Source organism: Phaethon aethereus, assembly GCF_964289735.1.
Source record: "Phaethon aethereus genome assembly, chromosome: 11".
NCBI classification, from domain to species: domain Eukaryota; kingdom Metazoa; phylum Chordata; class Aves; order Phaethontiformes; family Phaethontidae; genus Phaethon; species Phaethon aethereus.
The window spans coordinates 16,326,298-16,342,442 of NC_138587.1; the positions used below are offsets into that span (position 1 = coordinate 16,326,298).

General features: G+C 37.1%; 1 protein-coding gene across 1 annotated transcript; it reads left to right on the forward strand.

The window, feature by feature from the left end:
• Positions 1 to 3,582: 3,582 nt before the first annotated feature.
• On the forward strand, positions 3,583 to 12,809 carry CHDH (choline dehydrogenase; the record flags this gene model as incomplete). Its single annotated transcript, XM_082004621.1, has 7 exons — positions 3,583 to 4,336; positions 4,780 to 4,931; positions 8,787 to 8,916; positions 9,549 to 9,683; positions 10,777 to 10,919; positions 11,711 to 11,813; positions 12,391 to 12,809. The coding sequence occupies 7 exons, from the start codon at positions 3,583 to 3,585 to the stop codon at positions 12,807 to 12,809; spliced, it is 1,836 nt and encodes a 611-aa protein (XP_081860747.1).
• Positions 12,810 to 16,145: the final 3,336 nt, after the last annotated feature.

Genomic DNA, 16,145 nt, shown 5'->3' on the forward strand with positions numbered 1-16,145 from the left:
GTGTGGATGTGGCGCTTCAGGACATGGTTTAGGGGACATGGTGGTTCTGGATTAATGGTTGGACTTGATGATCTTAAAGGTCCTTTCCAACCTAGTGATTCTGTGATCAACATCTGTAAAGTTGCAATGGTAGGTACCCATGGATTCCATCAGGGTTTATTTCTCATGCAAGCCTGATACTGCATTCAGAAATGTGTTACAGTAATGCAAAGAGCCCCAAACACCTAACTACAGAACTCCACTGCCCATTTCTAGCTACCTGGTGTATGATTAGACATATTATAAAATTGTAGAAACAGAATTTTCCTACTGAGATGCTCCTGCTCTCCTCACTCTTATAAGACCACTGTCTATAGGCCCTGCTCAATAGTGATACCTGTAAATACATACTACTTTAAAATGAGCTCCAAATTTTGAAGCTGTAGTGCACTACATATTTTATGTTGCTGCTATATGCATTTCTGCAGGTGTGTTCACTGATGCCTGAGGAACATCTTACTACATATTCATAAAGAGGTCGTGATATGTGAGAATCCTGATAAAGACAAGCAGTAATATCCAGTAAGGCCCAAGAGACAACTTTTTGATGGTGGTAAGTACACAGCATTCCAGTAGAACCATGTTGTGTAAACCTCCCTATTTCTACATATTTTATTGTGACGTAGCCACTACAATATTTAATAGAGATAGCCATAAAACTATAGTTCCCTACTGAGTAATTTGAGTCAGCTTCCCCAGCGCATCTCGGAGCCTCAGATGACTCTACCTATTACGATAATAGCTTGATTTTTTCCAGTTACTGGGAAAATCACATTCTTCCTGAAATACAGTTCTTAGGAGCACTGCACAGATTGTAAATTGTCCCTGGCAAAAAAGCCAGATTAAACTAAGGGAAAGTTGAGGATGGAGATGTATTTGATTACTTTTTGACTGATGTTCTCTTGTTCAAAAAGAGCCTCCAGCAAAATTTCACAGGACTATCTTCTGTAGAAGAACTTAACTGTGATAAATCCATGTATGCTCATATAACTACATAGATTATTTTAGAGAGAAGTATCATCATGTTCTAACTGCAGAACTTCATGGTCTCAGTCCTTGATACCAACCCCTTCAATACAATGTTGAATTGTTCTACAAGTTTCCAAGCTTGCACATGTGAGAAGCTCATAATAAATCAGCTTTTAAAAGGGTCTAGACTTCAATGTTAGGGTTCTGGCATAAGACAAGACAAAACACTTAGTCCAGCCTTTGGAGTGTCCCTTGAGATAGTATCTTCAGGAGCTCAGTAGACACTGCTTATGCTGTTGCAAACTTTAGAACTACAGGCTCCAGCACTACCAGAGCAAGTCAGTTCCTGACTGAATAGGATTCCAGGGATTCTGCAGAATCTACCCTCTTTACAGACAAGTAGGTAGGCTGTAGGCTTAACTGCCAGCATTCTGGTTAGGAAGCACAGTATTTGATGGCATTGTAGATCCCACGCTAAAATAAGCGGGTCAGTACTTGTTCCAGAGTCTGTGAGCCCTACCTATCTACATAAGTGTTTACCATCTGTAGGAACAAAATCCAAGTATTTACTTCCTTGAGGGCAAGGTTGATCACTTCATCTCATCATGGTGAGCCACCAGCAGGAAAAAAGCAGCAACTCACATTATAGGGACAAAGTATCTTTGCCAGCTTATCAGGGCCCAGGCCCATATTCTGCCAACCCCATCAGCTGTTCCTGAAACAATAAAGGCTCATGACCCATCAGTTCTGCAGGTTAAACATAAGTGTGTCAGAATTGTAGCCCTCTTCATCACAAACAAAACCAAAACCAAAACCAAGTAAAAACATCTGTACCTTTGTATCCTCCTCTGCTGTATCACAGAAAGTTGCCAAACCTTCTTTCCAAGAAAGACTCCTTTAATATTCTCCACCTGTAAAAGACAACCCCTACCTTCAGCTGGGATCAATTTTGAATTAGCCAAGTGAGAATCAGCTGTGTGAACTCTGGGCTCAGATCTATCCTCTGCATCCCTTTTTTTAACCCAGCAAACTGTTTGCCATGGTTGGTTGTTCATTTTCCAGAAGTTTGAGGTTTGTACAGCCTGTTAGAAGTTATCCAAGAGAAGAGTAAGAGATGTATGCTTACTCCCATCTGTTTCCCAAGGGGGAAAAAAAAATACTTTTGCATATGAGATTGTACATCAAATTGTAAATAAATACAGTTGTATGTGGAAGACTTTTAACATTTATCAGGAGCCTGCACCTAATTTTGTTACAGAGTTGGGCCTTAAGAGCTCACGTACTCTCACAAGCTGTACATTGCAGAGTTTCACCTGAGAAAATTAGTACAGTTCTGTTCCACCATTTAGTAAGAAAAAGCTGATTATTTCAGTGATTCATTAAGGTGTGTTTTCTTCTAGTGAAAAAACACAGTCATTTTACAGAAATACAAGGCTTATATTAAAAAATATTGGATAACTATGAAACTTGAATGCATGAAAATCAATGTTAACAACTTCATTTCTGAAAAATTAGATTTCACAAACATAGTAAGTATTCAATGTATTTCCAAGAGAAAGATTGCTTATCTCTTCTAGATGGACAGTGCATTACAGTGTAACAGCCTCTAGATAGGTTACTGTCTCTAGAATCCAAGGCAACCGCTTAGAAGCCATGGGCCAAGGATAAATACTTTTAACAGCCCAAAGATATCCATTTTCACTAATTGTTTATACCAAGGGAAATGGTTTCAAGGAGAGAGCAAGGGAAACACAGTTCAGACTAGCCAGCAGCATTGGTACCTATGACACTTAAACGGGCTGTTGCATTTAGTCCCTGTACCTGAACCTCTGCAACACGCAGCTAAACCTGTGTTGCTTGCAAGGCTCACAGCCTTTTCTGAAGGTAAAAAAATTGCCATTCCTACTCAGCCTAAGCATCTCGTGGTACTAAGTTGTAACTGTCCTCAGAACACTCCTGCAGGATCTGGTTTTAGTAATAAGGTAGAGCGCCACAGATGAACAGATTCTGCCTTTACCTGTATTAGGAGACATACCTCAAAACCCAGCAGTTTTTCACCTTAGGTATAGCTGAAAATGAGTTGTGCTGTTACACGTGTTTTGTAGAGATGTCGTCCTAGATCTGGTCTCGCAGAAGCTACTGTGGGCATACTCATCACTTCCATTGTTGTCACTTGCTATACAATATCACTGACTGCCACAGACTTACAGAGAATTTAATGAAATTGTTGGTTTGAAAATCTGCTTCATGTAGCTATCTCAGGAACCAGAAGCAAATCAAAATCAGACTGCATATAATACAAAATTACATATGCCACTTGACTGCTGCGTAGACTGCCTTAACATAAGACAGCACGTTTCAGAGTAAATGTTTATTGTTTTATTGGCATTGTTAACCTCTTGGATAGTGAGAATGAGTAAAGAACACCAGTTTTACCTGAAAATCACTGACGTTTTAGAGGTCATACATTTTATTAACGCTTATGTCTTAATTAGGATTTTTGTTTGTTTGTCTTTCTAGGGTAATACACCGGATTTTTGTTAGAAATTCTCAAGAGTTATACAATCAGTAAAGATGTCATACTTAATGAAAGGAGTTAAATGTTGCAATTCTGTCAATCAGATGCACAAAGTAACAGGAACTCTGTTTAAAACACACATATTCAAGAACAAATTGGGCATCAATGAAAAACAATTCAAAATTTCACGTACATTGTCTCAACTTAGCTCTGAAAAGGCAAACTCTTATAATTATGTCATTGTTGGAGCTGGATCAGCAGGGTGTGTATTAGCCAACAGGTTGACTGAAGACCCTCTCAGTACTGTACTGCTTTTGGAAGCAGGCCCTAAAGATACCCTTCTAGGTAGTAAAAGACTGATGTGGAAGATTCATATGCCTGCTGCATTAACTTACAACCTCTGTGATGAGAAATATAACTGGTATTACCACACAACATCACAAAAGCATATGGATAACCGAATTATGTACTGGCCCCGTGGAAGAGTGTGGGGTGGCTCCTCTTCTCTCAATGCTATGGTATACATTCGTGGGCATGCAGAAGATTATAATCGATGGAGCAGGGAAGGGGCTATAGGATGGGACTATGAACATTGCTTGCCCTATTTTAAGAAGGCACAGACACATGAACTGGGGCCAGATCAGTACAGAGGTGGAAATGGACCCCTGTATGTGTCAAGAGGGAAAACAAACCATCCTCTTCATCTTGCATTCCTGGAGGCAACCCAGGAAGCTGGGTATCCCTTCACAGATGATATGAATGGCTATCAGCAAGAAGGATTTGGCTGGATGGACATGACTGTACACCAAGGTAAATCATGAAAGGATGCTTAAGTAATTGGTATTCCTGACCCACCAGTGGTACTTCTGAAAGCATTTTAGAATATTACCATATAATCTGCACTGAATGCTGTTTGGTTGTTTAGATAATTGAACAGCTATGGCACTCTGTATTTACACCTTCTTCATTTCACAGCATCTTGCTATCAGTCTAGGGTGTATTTAATTTAAAATTGCATTGGCATGCAAGTCTTGATTCATAGTTAAATTTGGGAAGGTGCATAGGTTTTCAGAATGTCATTGTGAAATTTATTATGTTAAAATAAAATCTTCAGTTATTATATCAAACCACATTTGCCTTGAACTCTATATATGAAGGTTTTCCCTCTGTAAACATCCTGATTGTTATTGGCCTAAATCTTGAAGAATACTGAGCATGACTATTTTGATATTTAATGTAAATATACATTGTAGGTCAAAGATGGAGCACAGCTAGTGCTTACCTTCACCCAGCCATATCGCGCCCAAATTTGTCAGTTGCAGAGAAGACACTTGTAACAAAAATCTTGTTTCAAGGAACAAAATCCATTGGTGTTGAGTATGTGAAAAATGGGCAAAGGAAAAAGGTAAGAGATTTTTTTTCCCAGTATGAAAGATGTAAGTCAAAGCAAAATGAAAATTTTTTTTTAAAAACAAACTTTTATTAAAAGTGGCACTTTACTATGCAAAATATCTGCTTTTCAGATGCTGTGTTGTCTCTTCCAGTATATGATTCCTTGTCAGTTATTTTGCAGTAGGTGATATTTCAGCTGTATTGATTTAGGGATTAACATCTCCTTTATATTTCTGTCTCTCAGTACTGAGGGGACAAGCCATAACTAGGTGTTACGCAAGAGTGTTGTGTGAAGTTTCTGGCTGGAATCTATGGTGCAATCATGCAGTGTCTCAGTGTATTGACTGGTGAGCTGAAATGCTGATGTTTCTGAAAAACAATTCTGAAAATGCTGTTCTGGCATAGGAAAATCTGTAAAAGCTAGATACTGAAATCTGAATGGCTCAAGGGGTAGATAATGAGTCATTCACTACTACATTGCCATTATGTATTGAGTTTTGGGATAGTAATGATAAAACATAACAATGAAATGTGCCTCATGGTTGTTTGTGGAATGAATATTTTTCAGTCTCAGTCCAACTTCCACTGAACATGTGATCATGTGGAAGGAAGCTTGAACTGCCATTACAACTTAACTCTGTGGATAAACAGTTCATTTTACACAGCTTTCAATCCATTGACTTCTATAAGACCTAAAACATTTTCATTTCCCTTAACTCTTTAATATTACAGCTGATATGGAGTATGTAACTAGGAGATTGCCTAAAAGGGATTTGTATGTTAATAACTTAAGATATTTAGTCACAAACAATTACAAGAAATTAAAAAGTGTAATAGTAATATCCTAAAGAGAGGAGAGTACAAATTTTGATGGTTTGAGTTCAGTAAAGTGAGCTCAACAGTCACGTGTTCTGTGAGAACCTGCTAGAAGTTAAAATGCAATATAAATAAACTGTTCTTTCATTTTCTAATGCACAGAACAAATCTATTGTTTCCTAAGTGGATTGGTAAAATTATTATCATTAACAATGTAAAAAGAAAGTTGCAGAAAATTTAATTGATTGCATGAGCTATTAAATGTCTGTTCTTGTGCCATTATCTTTGTCTACTTGCTATTCTTGTGCCATTATCAAGATTAATTTTGTTGAAAAAGCTTTGTATAGCTAATTACGTATGATCAAAGACTTTCTGAATGCTGGACCACTTTAGTTGCAAAATTCTTTAATTACAATGAATTTTCATACATATTAATACATGTATGAACTACACGTAGTTTTTTCCCCCTCAGCATTAAAATTGCAGGACTTGCCTGCTTTTACTTTCTGGAAAATATTATACCTGTCTGGATGGAAGAGCTAATAATTTTGTTACACTATAAACACAAGATGAGGCACTTGATTACATTAAAGTGTTTTTGTTTTTACAGTCTTATTTTAGGTAGGATCTCTTTTACGCCAGTCATCAGTAAAGTTAAAAGATCATCAAAATGTGATTCAAGCATGATTCAAAACCTATTCAAGCCAGTGGAAAGACTTAGTTGTTATTTCAGTAGGTGTTGGGATCCCAGAGAGCTCCCAGGACTCCAGTAAGCCCTCTGATAAAAGTAGGGAAGGGAGACTGAACATTCCTGGAGTTTCTGAGATCACAATCAATCAGAAAAGTGTATTTATAGGGGCAAAATGTTTTTCACAGAATGACAGAATCACTAAGGTTAGAAAGGACCTTCAAGATCATCAAGTCCAACCATTAATCCAGCGCCACCATGTCCCCTAAACCATGTCCTGAAGCGTCTGAATATATTATAAACTAAATAACCCACACAAAAATGTTTCTAAGTCAGTTTTTCCTTTTTGTATGCTAGCTCTAAGCACAGTGAAAGACTGTATATGGTCTAGGAATAACTACAGTGCTGACTTTGCAGTGGGCGTAGACTGAACAATCGTCATTTGAACACTACCTGGAACAACTGTCATTAGTTCTGTGTGTACCATAGGAAATATAAATAAGTTATATTTGTATAACATGTAAAATACAGATTGAGGTATTGATTCAGCAGTCACAGATATGCTGTGTATTAGTCTTGCCATACTAACGATTGCCCAGTGCAAAACAATACCGAACAAAAAATATCAGCACTGGCTATCCGTTGGCAGTTTCAGATAAATAGTGTGGAAGCAATTTATCAAAATTTATATTCTTACTATGTTTTGATCTTATTACTAGCAACAGTCTTATTCACCATCATTCTGCATATCTGAGGTATCATTCAAATTATAGGATTACTACAAGTTAATATGCACTCTGTGCTAATCTGTTAACCCTTCACCATACTACAGGAAAAAATAGCACTTTTTAATGTTGCCTTAGAAGCTAAATGCCTCATCTAAAATAAAAACAAGCAACTACTCATGATAGCGCCTTACATTCTACAATAGTGGAGAATTCAGATGAGCAATACCAGGTATATTTCCTTAAATCGTTGTGGGTTTTGCTTGCTAATGAGAGGAAGTTCAGGGACATAACTGTATGCCTCATCTATTTTTCCTCACTGTGGCACATGATATATTTGAATTCACAGATAAATGTTACGGTATTACTTTTGCAATGTGTATTGCTTTAAAACAATGGACTAACTTAGGTAGCATTAGAATTTGCATTACATATAAATTGTTGCTTACTTTTTGTTTCTTTTTTGTGGTGCAATTGTTCTTTCATAAGGACAGGTGAATCTTGAATCTTTTTTTTCTAATGTGCAAGACTTACTATTCAGTTTGTAATCAGCTACGTAACTCAATGTGTATACGAAGGATATCTTGTATTTCAACAGCCAACATAGGTGCAACTAGGGAGGATGGAGTGCATCCGATGTCTGTGTGTCCATGACCCATCTTGTTGGAATAGAAAGGGATAGTTTGAACAAGGTTGGGTTCACCCACATCTTCCTTTTTCAAAGAGTGAAGGGAGAAGGAGGAGGGTATCGATATTTTCTTACTCCACACAGTTTTGCCTTTTAACAGTGAAAAGCACTAAGGGGGCTAGTTCTGATCCTAAATTTAAGGGATGTGGCAACAGGGAAGAGGTACCCCCCAGAAATGGATGGGACAGCGAAGGATTTTGATATTGCTAAATGAGAATATTTTGGGGCAGAAATCCTTGGAAGCAAGATGTGCCAAAAATACTTGCAGAGGAGGTTCTAGAGAAAGACCTATCCAGTACAGAAAACCGAGCCAAAGGCGGAGGAATAGTTTAGCAGCCTATATCATGACCAGCTCAAGGCTCAGACTCAAACTGTTTGATGAAAAGTCTGTCAGCAAAACAATTATATATATATGCCTGCAGTCACAGTTTTCTCAGTAGTGCTTTAGTGGCTGAGTGTCTTCCAAGGACTACAATGAGCTAAGGAACAAAACATTAGTCGTTGCTGAATTAAGAAAATAAGTTCTTGAGAATTTATGACCTAGCATGTCTCAGAATTCAAAATCTTCCTTAGGAGTTTAATTTACAAACTGTTACTGTAAATGGAAGAGATGCTTAGCTGACTGATCTGAGTGTCATAGGTACTTTTTTCCTGGCAAAGTGGCACAGGAGTTTCTTGGCCGCCATAGTACTGTCTGAGCTGAATATTTCTGTGCCATACAGTTTGAACAGATTGTAAACATGGGAATAAATAAAGAAATTCTCAAAGTGGAAGCTCATTTCTCTCTGCAGAAACTTCTGGAAGACAGGGATACATTTAGAAAGAGAAAAATGTGAGGGAAAGGTGTCTAATCTGATCAGAATAGCATATCTGAACAGAAGCTCTTGACACGTTGCTGGCATTCAGATCAGGCTTAATAATGTTAGGACTTTTGTGCTCATTTCCTTTTAGGCTTTTGCCAGTAAAGAAGTTATTTTAAGCGGAGGTGCCATAAATTCTCCACAGCTGCTTATGTTGTCTGGCATTGGCAATGCAGATGAGCTAAAAAAACTTGGGATCCCTGTTGTTTGCCATCTTCCTGGTAATTTTACTATTTCTGTTAACTTTACATCTTTCTGTGGATGCAATCTGAAGACCATTAAATGAAATGAATCCGTGAAATTCAGTTGTCTTTATGTCACATTGTGTGGCCTGAAACTAAGTGTTACAAATCAGTGGAAGCATGCACGGATTTTAGAATTGAGCAATCAACTACACTTTCTTCGCTACATTTCATAGTGAAAAATGCCTTTCTGAAAAATGCCACTGTGTACTTTTAAAGTAAAGCAGCATACTTATTTAGAATTTTGAATGAGTTTTGATCCACAACTGTCATATATATTCAAAGATAGAAGGAATAACATGAACTTCTCCTTTAAACTAGAAAAGCTAGTACTGTATTTAGAAGTCATATCTGGCAATTTTAGAACAAGTGATATGTCTGCCATTTAACTTTCTATTTTCATTCTAGTTATGCTATGTTTATGTAAAACCTTATTCTGACATGAGCAAAAGGCTGGTATGACTCATGGTCTCGGTCTTAGTCATCACTGCCCTTGTAAGAGGTTAGTTTAGTTCCCATTTATGCTGTTTTCTGCAAATTGCAAATATTTTGTATAACTGCTCTGTGCAGCATGACATAACTTTTTTTCCCCCTTTCTACTTACCTCCCAGGCGTAGGCCAGAACCTTCAAGATCATTTAGAAGTGTACGTCCAGCAAAAGTGCACCAAACCCATTACTCTATATAATGCACAAAAGCCAATTAACATGATGAGGATTGGTCTAGAATGGCTTTGGAAGTTTACAGGTATGAAACAAAGTATGCAATCATTCTACCATTGATTGCTTTAGAATTATTACAGCCTTTTATCCATGAACTTTGAAGTCTGGGAGCCTTCATATGTAATTATTTTTCATGTCCTGGGAAATAACTGGAGCTTGCAAATGGGCTTTGAACTTTTTCTTTTTTCTAAATCGGAATCTTTTAAAACAGTTATTATATCTTAGGTAAGAAGGGAGGTTTTTATACACTTTTTAAACATTTTTATCTCCCTCTCATTTTAAGGAAGAATCTACATTTAAAAATCTTGGTGCTACTGAGAAAAGCTATTGTAAAAAAATGAAGAAAAAATTATTTGAAATATATACCCTGTCAATAAAAACATATTGTTGAGCTGAATTAAATTTTCTTTATAATTGCCCCAAAATAATTAGTTTGCTGCTCTGATCAGAACCCTCTAGACTTGCATGTAAATCAGAAGTGGCTTTTATTAAAATTACACATTTTACATTTTACAGTAACCCAGCTGTAAGTTGTACATTAAAAAGAGTAAAAGTAATCCTTGAAATAACTTATGCTGGGTACGTGTGGCTTTTTGCCATGCAAGTAAATATTGAGGGCTGACTCATGGTTTTAAACGGATGTGAAAATAGCATAATATGAGGGGGATTGCAGGCTCTTCATCTTTCCCCTTCAGGGTAGGTACTGGCAACAGCTCTGCCTGTTACATGTGACTGATGGGGTAACGATACTGCATGTCATGGAGTGTGCAGTGCCTGCAGTCAGCTCCCTCCATACCTGTTCGGATCCTGGGACCAAATCTAACTCTGGAGTTAGCCCCTAGGCCTGCCAGTTACACTGAGATAACTGTGACATCCTACTCTCGAATAAGTGGGATTTCCAAAGTTACACATGCTTACGTTTATCTAGAGATTCAAAAGCAGATGAAAGTGATGCATATTGCTTAAATTACAAGCTGTTCATAACAGATTTGTGTTCCTTGCTATTTCCACTGTATATTTGAATTCATAGTAAAGAAACCAAGGGTTAAGAAAGAAGTGGATTTCTTGCCTTTCTGTGGTCTTTTAATGGCATTTTCTCTCTCATTTACATTCTGTAGGTGAGGGAGCCACTGCCCACTTAGAATCCGGTGGTTTTATCCGAAGTGAACCAGGGGTTCCTCACCCCGACATTCAGTTTCACTTTCTCCCTTCTCAGGTGATTGATCATGGTCGGGTTGCTTCCACAATGGAAGCTTACCAGGTGAGCTGTTGGAGAAAATATTCCAGTAATGTTCTGTAGCAATTAGCAAGAAGGCTTACACTTTATAATAAACATTGATAATTTGGCTATATACTGAACAATATTTTGTTCAGTGTAATACAAAAGAGCTGGCTTACCTTCCAACACTGAGGAAAAAACATAAGCTTGTTATTTGATATTGCTACCAAAATTATGTTATGTTTTATCTCTGGGAAAGTAGGCAAGTATTGAACTGCTGTTTTAGTATTTGCACTACTGAAGTGCCATAGTACTGTTGATTAGGATACCATTGTACAAAACTAAAACAAGGTGTTGCAGTTTAGACAGAGGCTTAAATGAGAATGTAAGAGGCCACTCATTTATTCATTGTCACAAATCCAAGCCCCATTTTAAACTATGATCTTGATCCAAAAGTCTGTGCTAATGCTGGGGAGCTGTCACTGAATATACGCTTCTTCTTGCTAATCTCTTCAGTGATGATAGTAATTAGGTTTGATTGCTGATTGTATTAGAATGCTCTGCTACAGCTAAATTGGAGAGGTTGTATTTTAAATTAAAAGATAAGCTGTGAGTTGATGACAGGTATATTCCCTTCCCCTTATGGAATATCGTATTTACAACAAATTTATATAAAATGTAAAAATGTTCAATGGCATTTTCCATTGTTTCCCTTTAATGTTTACATTTGCTTAATTTGTAAAGACTGTCCAAATTGCCAAAAAAAAAAATCATACTGAATTTGGAAATACGTCTGGTGGGATTGTGTCACAAGTATAGTGTGGGTGTTACAGGTCCATGTGGGACCTATGAGGAGCACGAGTGTGGGCTGGCTAAAGCTGAAGAGTACAGACCCAAATGACCATCCTATCATTGAGCCTAACTACATGTCAACAGGTAAATGCAGCCCCTTTCTCTGATATCAGCTTATTTCCTGCCTGTTTCAGTAGCAGATTTTCATATCTACTCAACACCAGTTCAGAAGTGTTGGTTGGTGCATTGTTATTTATTTCTCATTTGTAAAAGTCAGTTAGTATCAAAAGAGGCCATTGTACAAAGCACTGTACAAACCAAAAAGAATTCCCTGTTGAGGATTCAGTCAGGGTTCTTACCGTTTGTTCCATCATGCTGTTTCCCTGCATTTCAGCTCTCTGCTTGTGAAAGAATGGATTGTTTGCTTCTTTGTGCTGAGACTAGTGTCCTTGGCTAGACAGTGGGTATAGTGAAATAAAGAGCAATTCTTCATAGCTTACCTATTCCCTTTTGAGATTGTGCAATATAAGTGACAGTTTTGTTCACAGGGAATGTAAATATCTGTGACTTCGAAAAATACCCTACTTTATTATTTCAGCAATAAGTGAGAGACGTTCCCTCCAGCATTTTTCCTTTGATGCTATTTTTTTCTGTTATGCATTCCGTATGTATTATTAAATTAAGGATGTACTTACAATTTTCTTATTTTCTCTCCATACAGAAAGAGATATTTGGGAATTCCGCCAGTGTGTCAAGTTGACCAGAGAGATCTTTGCTCAGAAAGCTTTTGACAAATTTCGTGGGCCTGAAATTCAACCAGGAGACCACGTTCAGTCTGACAAAGAAATAGATGCTTTCATAAGGCAGAAGGCTGATAGTGCTTATCATCCTTCCTGCACCTGTAAAATGGGTCAGCTTTCAGATAGCACTGCTGTAGTTGATCCCCAAACAAAAGTAATTGGCATTGAAAACTTGAGAGTAGTAGATGCCTCAATAATGCCCAGTGTTGTCAGTGGAAATTTGAATGCCCCAACTATTATGATAGCAGAGAAAGCTGCAGATATAATTAAGGGCCTCCCATCGCTTCAGGAGAAAAACGTTCCTGTATATAAGCCCAAGACCTTGGAAACCCAGAGATAAACAAATGTTCTTATCCTTTCATGTCTTTTGCTACTCGGGCTTTCATCAGCATATTGGTATCTCATACTGAACATGCCAACAAAATTGATTCCATGCAAAATAATATATCCTATTAAAATAACTATTAATTTGAGCCATTCTTTTATATTAGACTACCTATTTTTTTTTAAATCAGTTGGCATAAGCTGCTTATTTTAGTTAAGTATGACCTTTTGTGGTACAATTCAGGTTTTTTGTTGAAGAGAAGCTATTTCTAAATGACAAGACAGTTGTGCCCATAAGCCAGAAATACTGTGCAATTGCATGAGGAATGGAAGAGATTAATGTGTGTGATTTTGAAAATCATTATGATGGTATGCCTTCTTATTTAAAGGAAGGATTCTAACTGCTGTGAGAGTGTTGCCCAGGATAACAGCTAGTCAGTAATCCCCACATCCTGCAAAGAATGGTTAAGTAAGTGTAAGCATTTATACAATTTCATGTTCACAGGCTGAAGTAGTATGTACCAGAATTCATAGGAGAGAGAGGAACCTGCATGTGTTTGGAATTTGTCAAATGTGTTTTTTTATGAGAGGAATACATAGTTTACAGATCCTCACTAAAAGTTAGACTTCACCATACTTAGAAGTCTTTAACTATATAGTATTCAGAAAGATGACATACATCGTATTTATCAGAAACTTATTTTTCTAAAAAATGCAGAACAGGAGCTGATATTTATAAAAATATACTGGAAAACTGGAATTTCTCCTAGCTTTTTTCACAAGGAGCTTAGTAGAATTTAGTTCACAATTTAAGCTGATTTAGTTGTAGCACTTGTTTAGCACAGTAAGAGGTCTTAACATCCTTAAAGTTACTGGTCTTTGCTCAAAGATGCGTATTTGCAGAAGATATTTCTCAGCAAATATTCTGAATGGTGCCTTACTATCACTCAAATTTTATTAAAAAAATTACAGCCAAGGTAGATTTAAAATGAAAGGTTACTCAAAGTTAACTGCATAAAATCAGACACTTATGATACAGGAAGAGATCTTTTAAAATTAGAAGGCAAGTAACTTATTCAGTGAACCAATGCTATATTTTAATTAGGACTTAAATCTTTGTTTTACTATCTTCAGATGTGTAAAGCAAGATACATGATCCCTCATGGCGGTTTTCAGTGTCAAGCTAACTTTTAGGTACTGATTTTTTTTAAAAAAACAACCCTAAAGAAACTGAACTCACAGAATGAAATTGAATCCATTGAATTGTTTGGCTTTATTAAGTATTCCAAAACAACTTCTGACTAAGCAGCTGTCAAATTCTAAAGTAAAAGTTTCTGTAGCCTAAGCTTGCTCAGGACTTGTGGTAAACAGAATAAACTTTTTTTTTCAGAAAAAATGGAATTTTACATAATTGGAGCATATTGTAAAAAAACTTGCTGACTCAGATGTTGGCTAGAGGGACAACTGCAGATGTTTAAGGCAGATACTTGTACCTGGTGCTACTTGCTGTGAGGTAGTGGTTGGAAGCCCTGCTGCTAACTGAGGGAAAGGACTTAATTCGTTAGAGTATCTGCATAAAGACAAACAAAAACACTGAAGATGGAAGATGATAGCAGTGAACTGTGCTCCCAAAGGACACAGGTAAACCCTTTCTATGTATATGATGCATTCTTTTGGAATGAGGGGAAGTGCAAGAATATTTTAAGTCATAGGTGATTGCTTAGATGTGTTAAAAAGACATTTCATCTGATGCAACTATGCATTTGCAGAACGCATGAACTGTGTATGGTGTACCTTTTTATGGCAAATATTTATTCAGCACCTGTGCTTCTGAGATTTTCAGTTTAGTAGGTATCTTAGTGTCATTTAGAATACAATGTATTAGGATACTCAGAGTAATACATATCAGAGACTTATCACAGTCCTGTGCAGTTGAGAGGGGAAGCAATTTGGAAAGACATAATATTGAAGTTCCCACATTTGCAGATTTACAACATGGGTTTCCACTCCAGACATGCAAGATGGGAATTGTTATTATGCAACCACAGAGGATTAGCTAGCCAGTCTTACATAACTTACTACTAAACACGCACAGAGCCATCCTCTGCCATTATGTCAAGCTCTAAAAGATGAGGAAAGAGCAAGGTTAGATACACATGCCAAAGTGCGTGTGTCTCATGTTCAGGTACACATTGCTGCACTGTGCAATCGGATAATTGGGCATTTCTTCTGAAACATCATCATCTTTTCTTGCAGTTCTAAACATACATAGCCACCTTGCAAGTTCCTCCCCTTCCAAACACTTCAATATTTTTATTGCTGTGAACCACAGTTGCTTCATTAATTTAGGCCTCACTGCTATAGAATGTGGAGGCTCCTTCATGATATTCTTTGATGCAGTGCTGAAGAAATGTCTCAGGTATTTGAAAGCTTTGTTGCCCTGGGGAAATCTTCAGGTAGCATCAAGCTAACATTCGTTTCTCCTACACTGTATCTGGTTGCTGTTAAAATAGTTAAAATAAATTCCTGTTAAAATAGTTCTTTCTTCTAGCAGATTTCAAGTCTGCTAAGGGATACTTAGAACAGGTACAAGATACTCTTAACACGCTCTATGGAGCACTGTCAGTCTGCTAGCTAAAACTAACCATCTTTTACACTTCATTAGACTGCAGAGCACAGGCTGGTAATTCCAGAGTTCTACTTATTTAGCAAAATAATACTCTGTATAATGGAGTATTATTCCCAGTGCTACACAGATATAAATTTGTCTATAAATGTGCAGGTTAATACATTTGAATATATTATGTATTCAGAAACAGTTAACTGTAATAGCTGTTTGATGTAATAATTTGGAAGTCACTAGACCTCCCAGCATGGCTTGAACCAGCAACAGTACTGCAAGTGAGAACGCCAGCATTTCCATGGCAATAGCTTGCTATAGGTGCTTCAGACACAGCTGGAGGTCTCTGGCTGGGAACAATGAGATCAAGAAAGAAGAGTGACCAAAAATGTTCCTTTACACATATTTCAAATTGCTTTAGTATAAGAAGTGCTTTTAAAGCAGCAGAAAATAGTAGTATTTGTAAAATACTACTGCATTTTATTGAATTTATGTAAGGCCACTCAAAGTTTTGTACACCAGAACTTTTGATGCTTCTACAGCTTAAAATCCTTTCCTAGTGTCTGATTTCAATTAGTCTGCAACCAAATGAGGCAGCTATATTAACACTGGAAAACTAAAAAGTGGGCTTCGAACATGCATTTCCTGTAAAATAAACAAAGAAATTCTGAGGAATAATAAAAGCATGAAGAGTTACTGTAAAGAGAACACAAGCATATCTTATTATAGTAT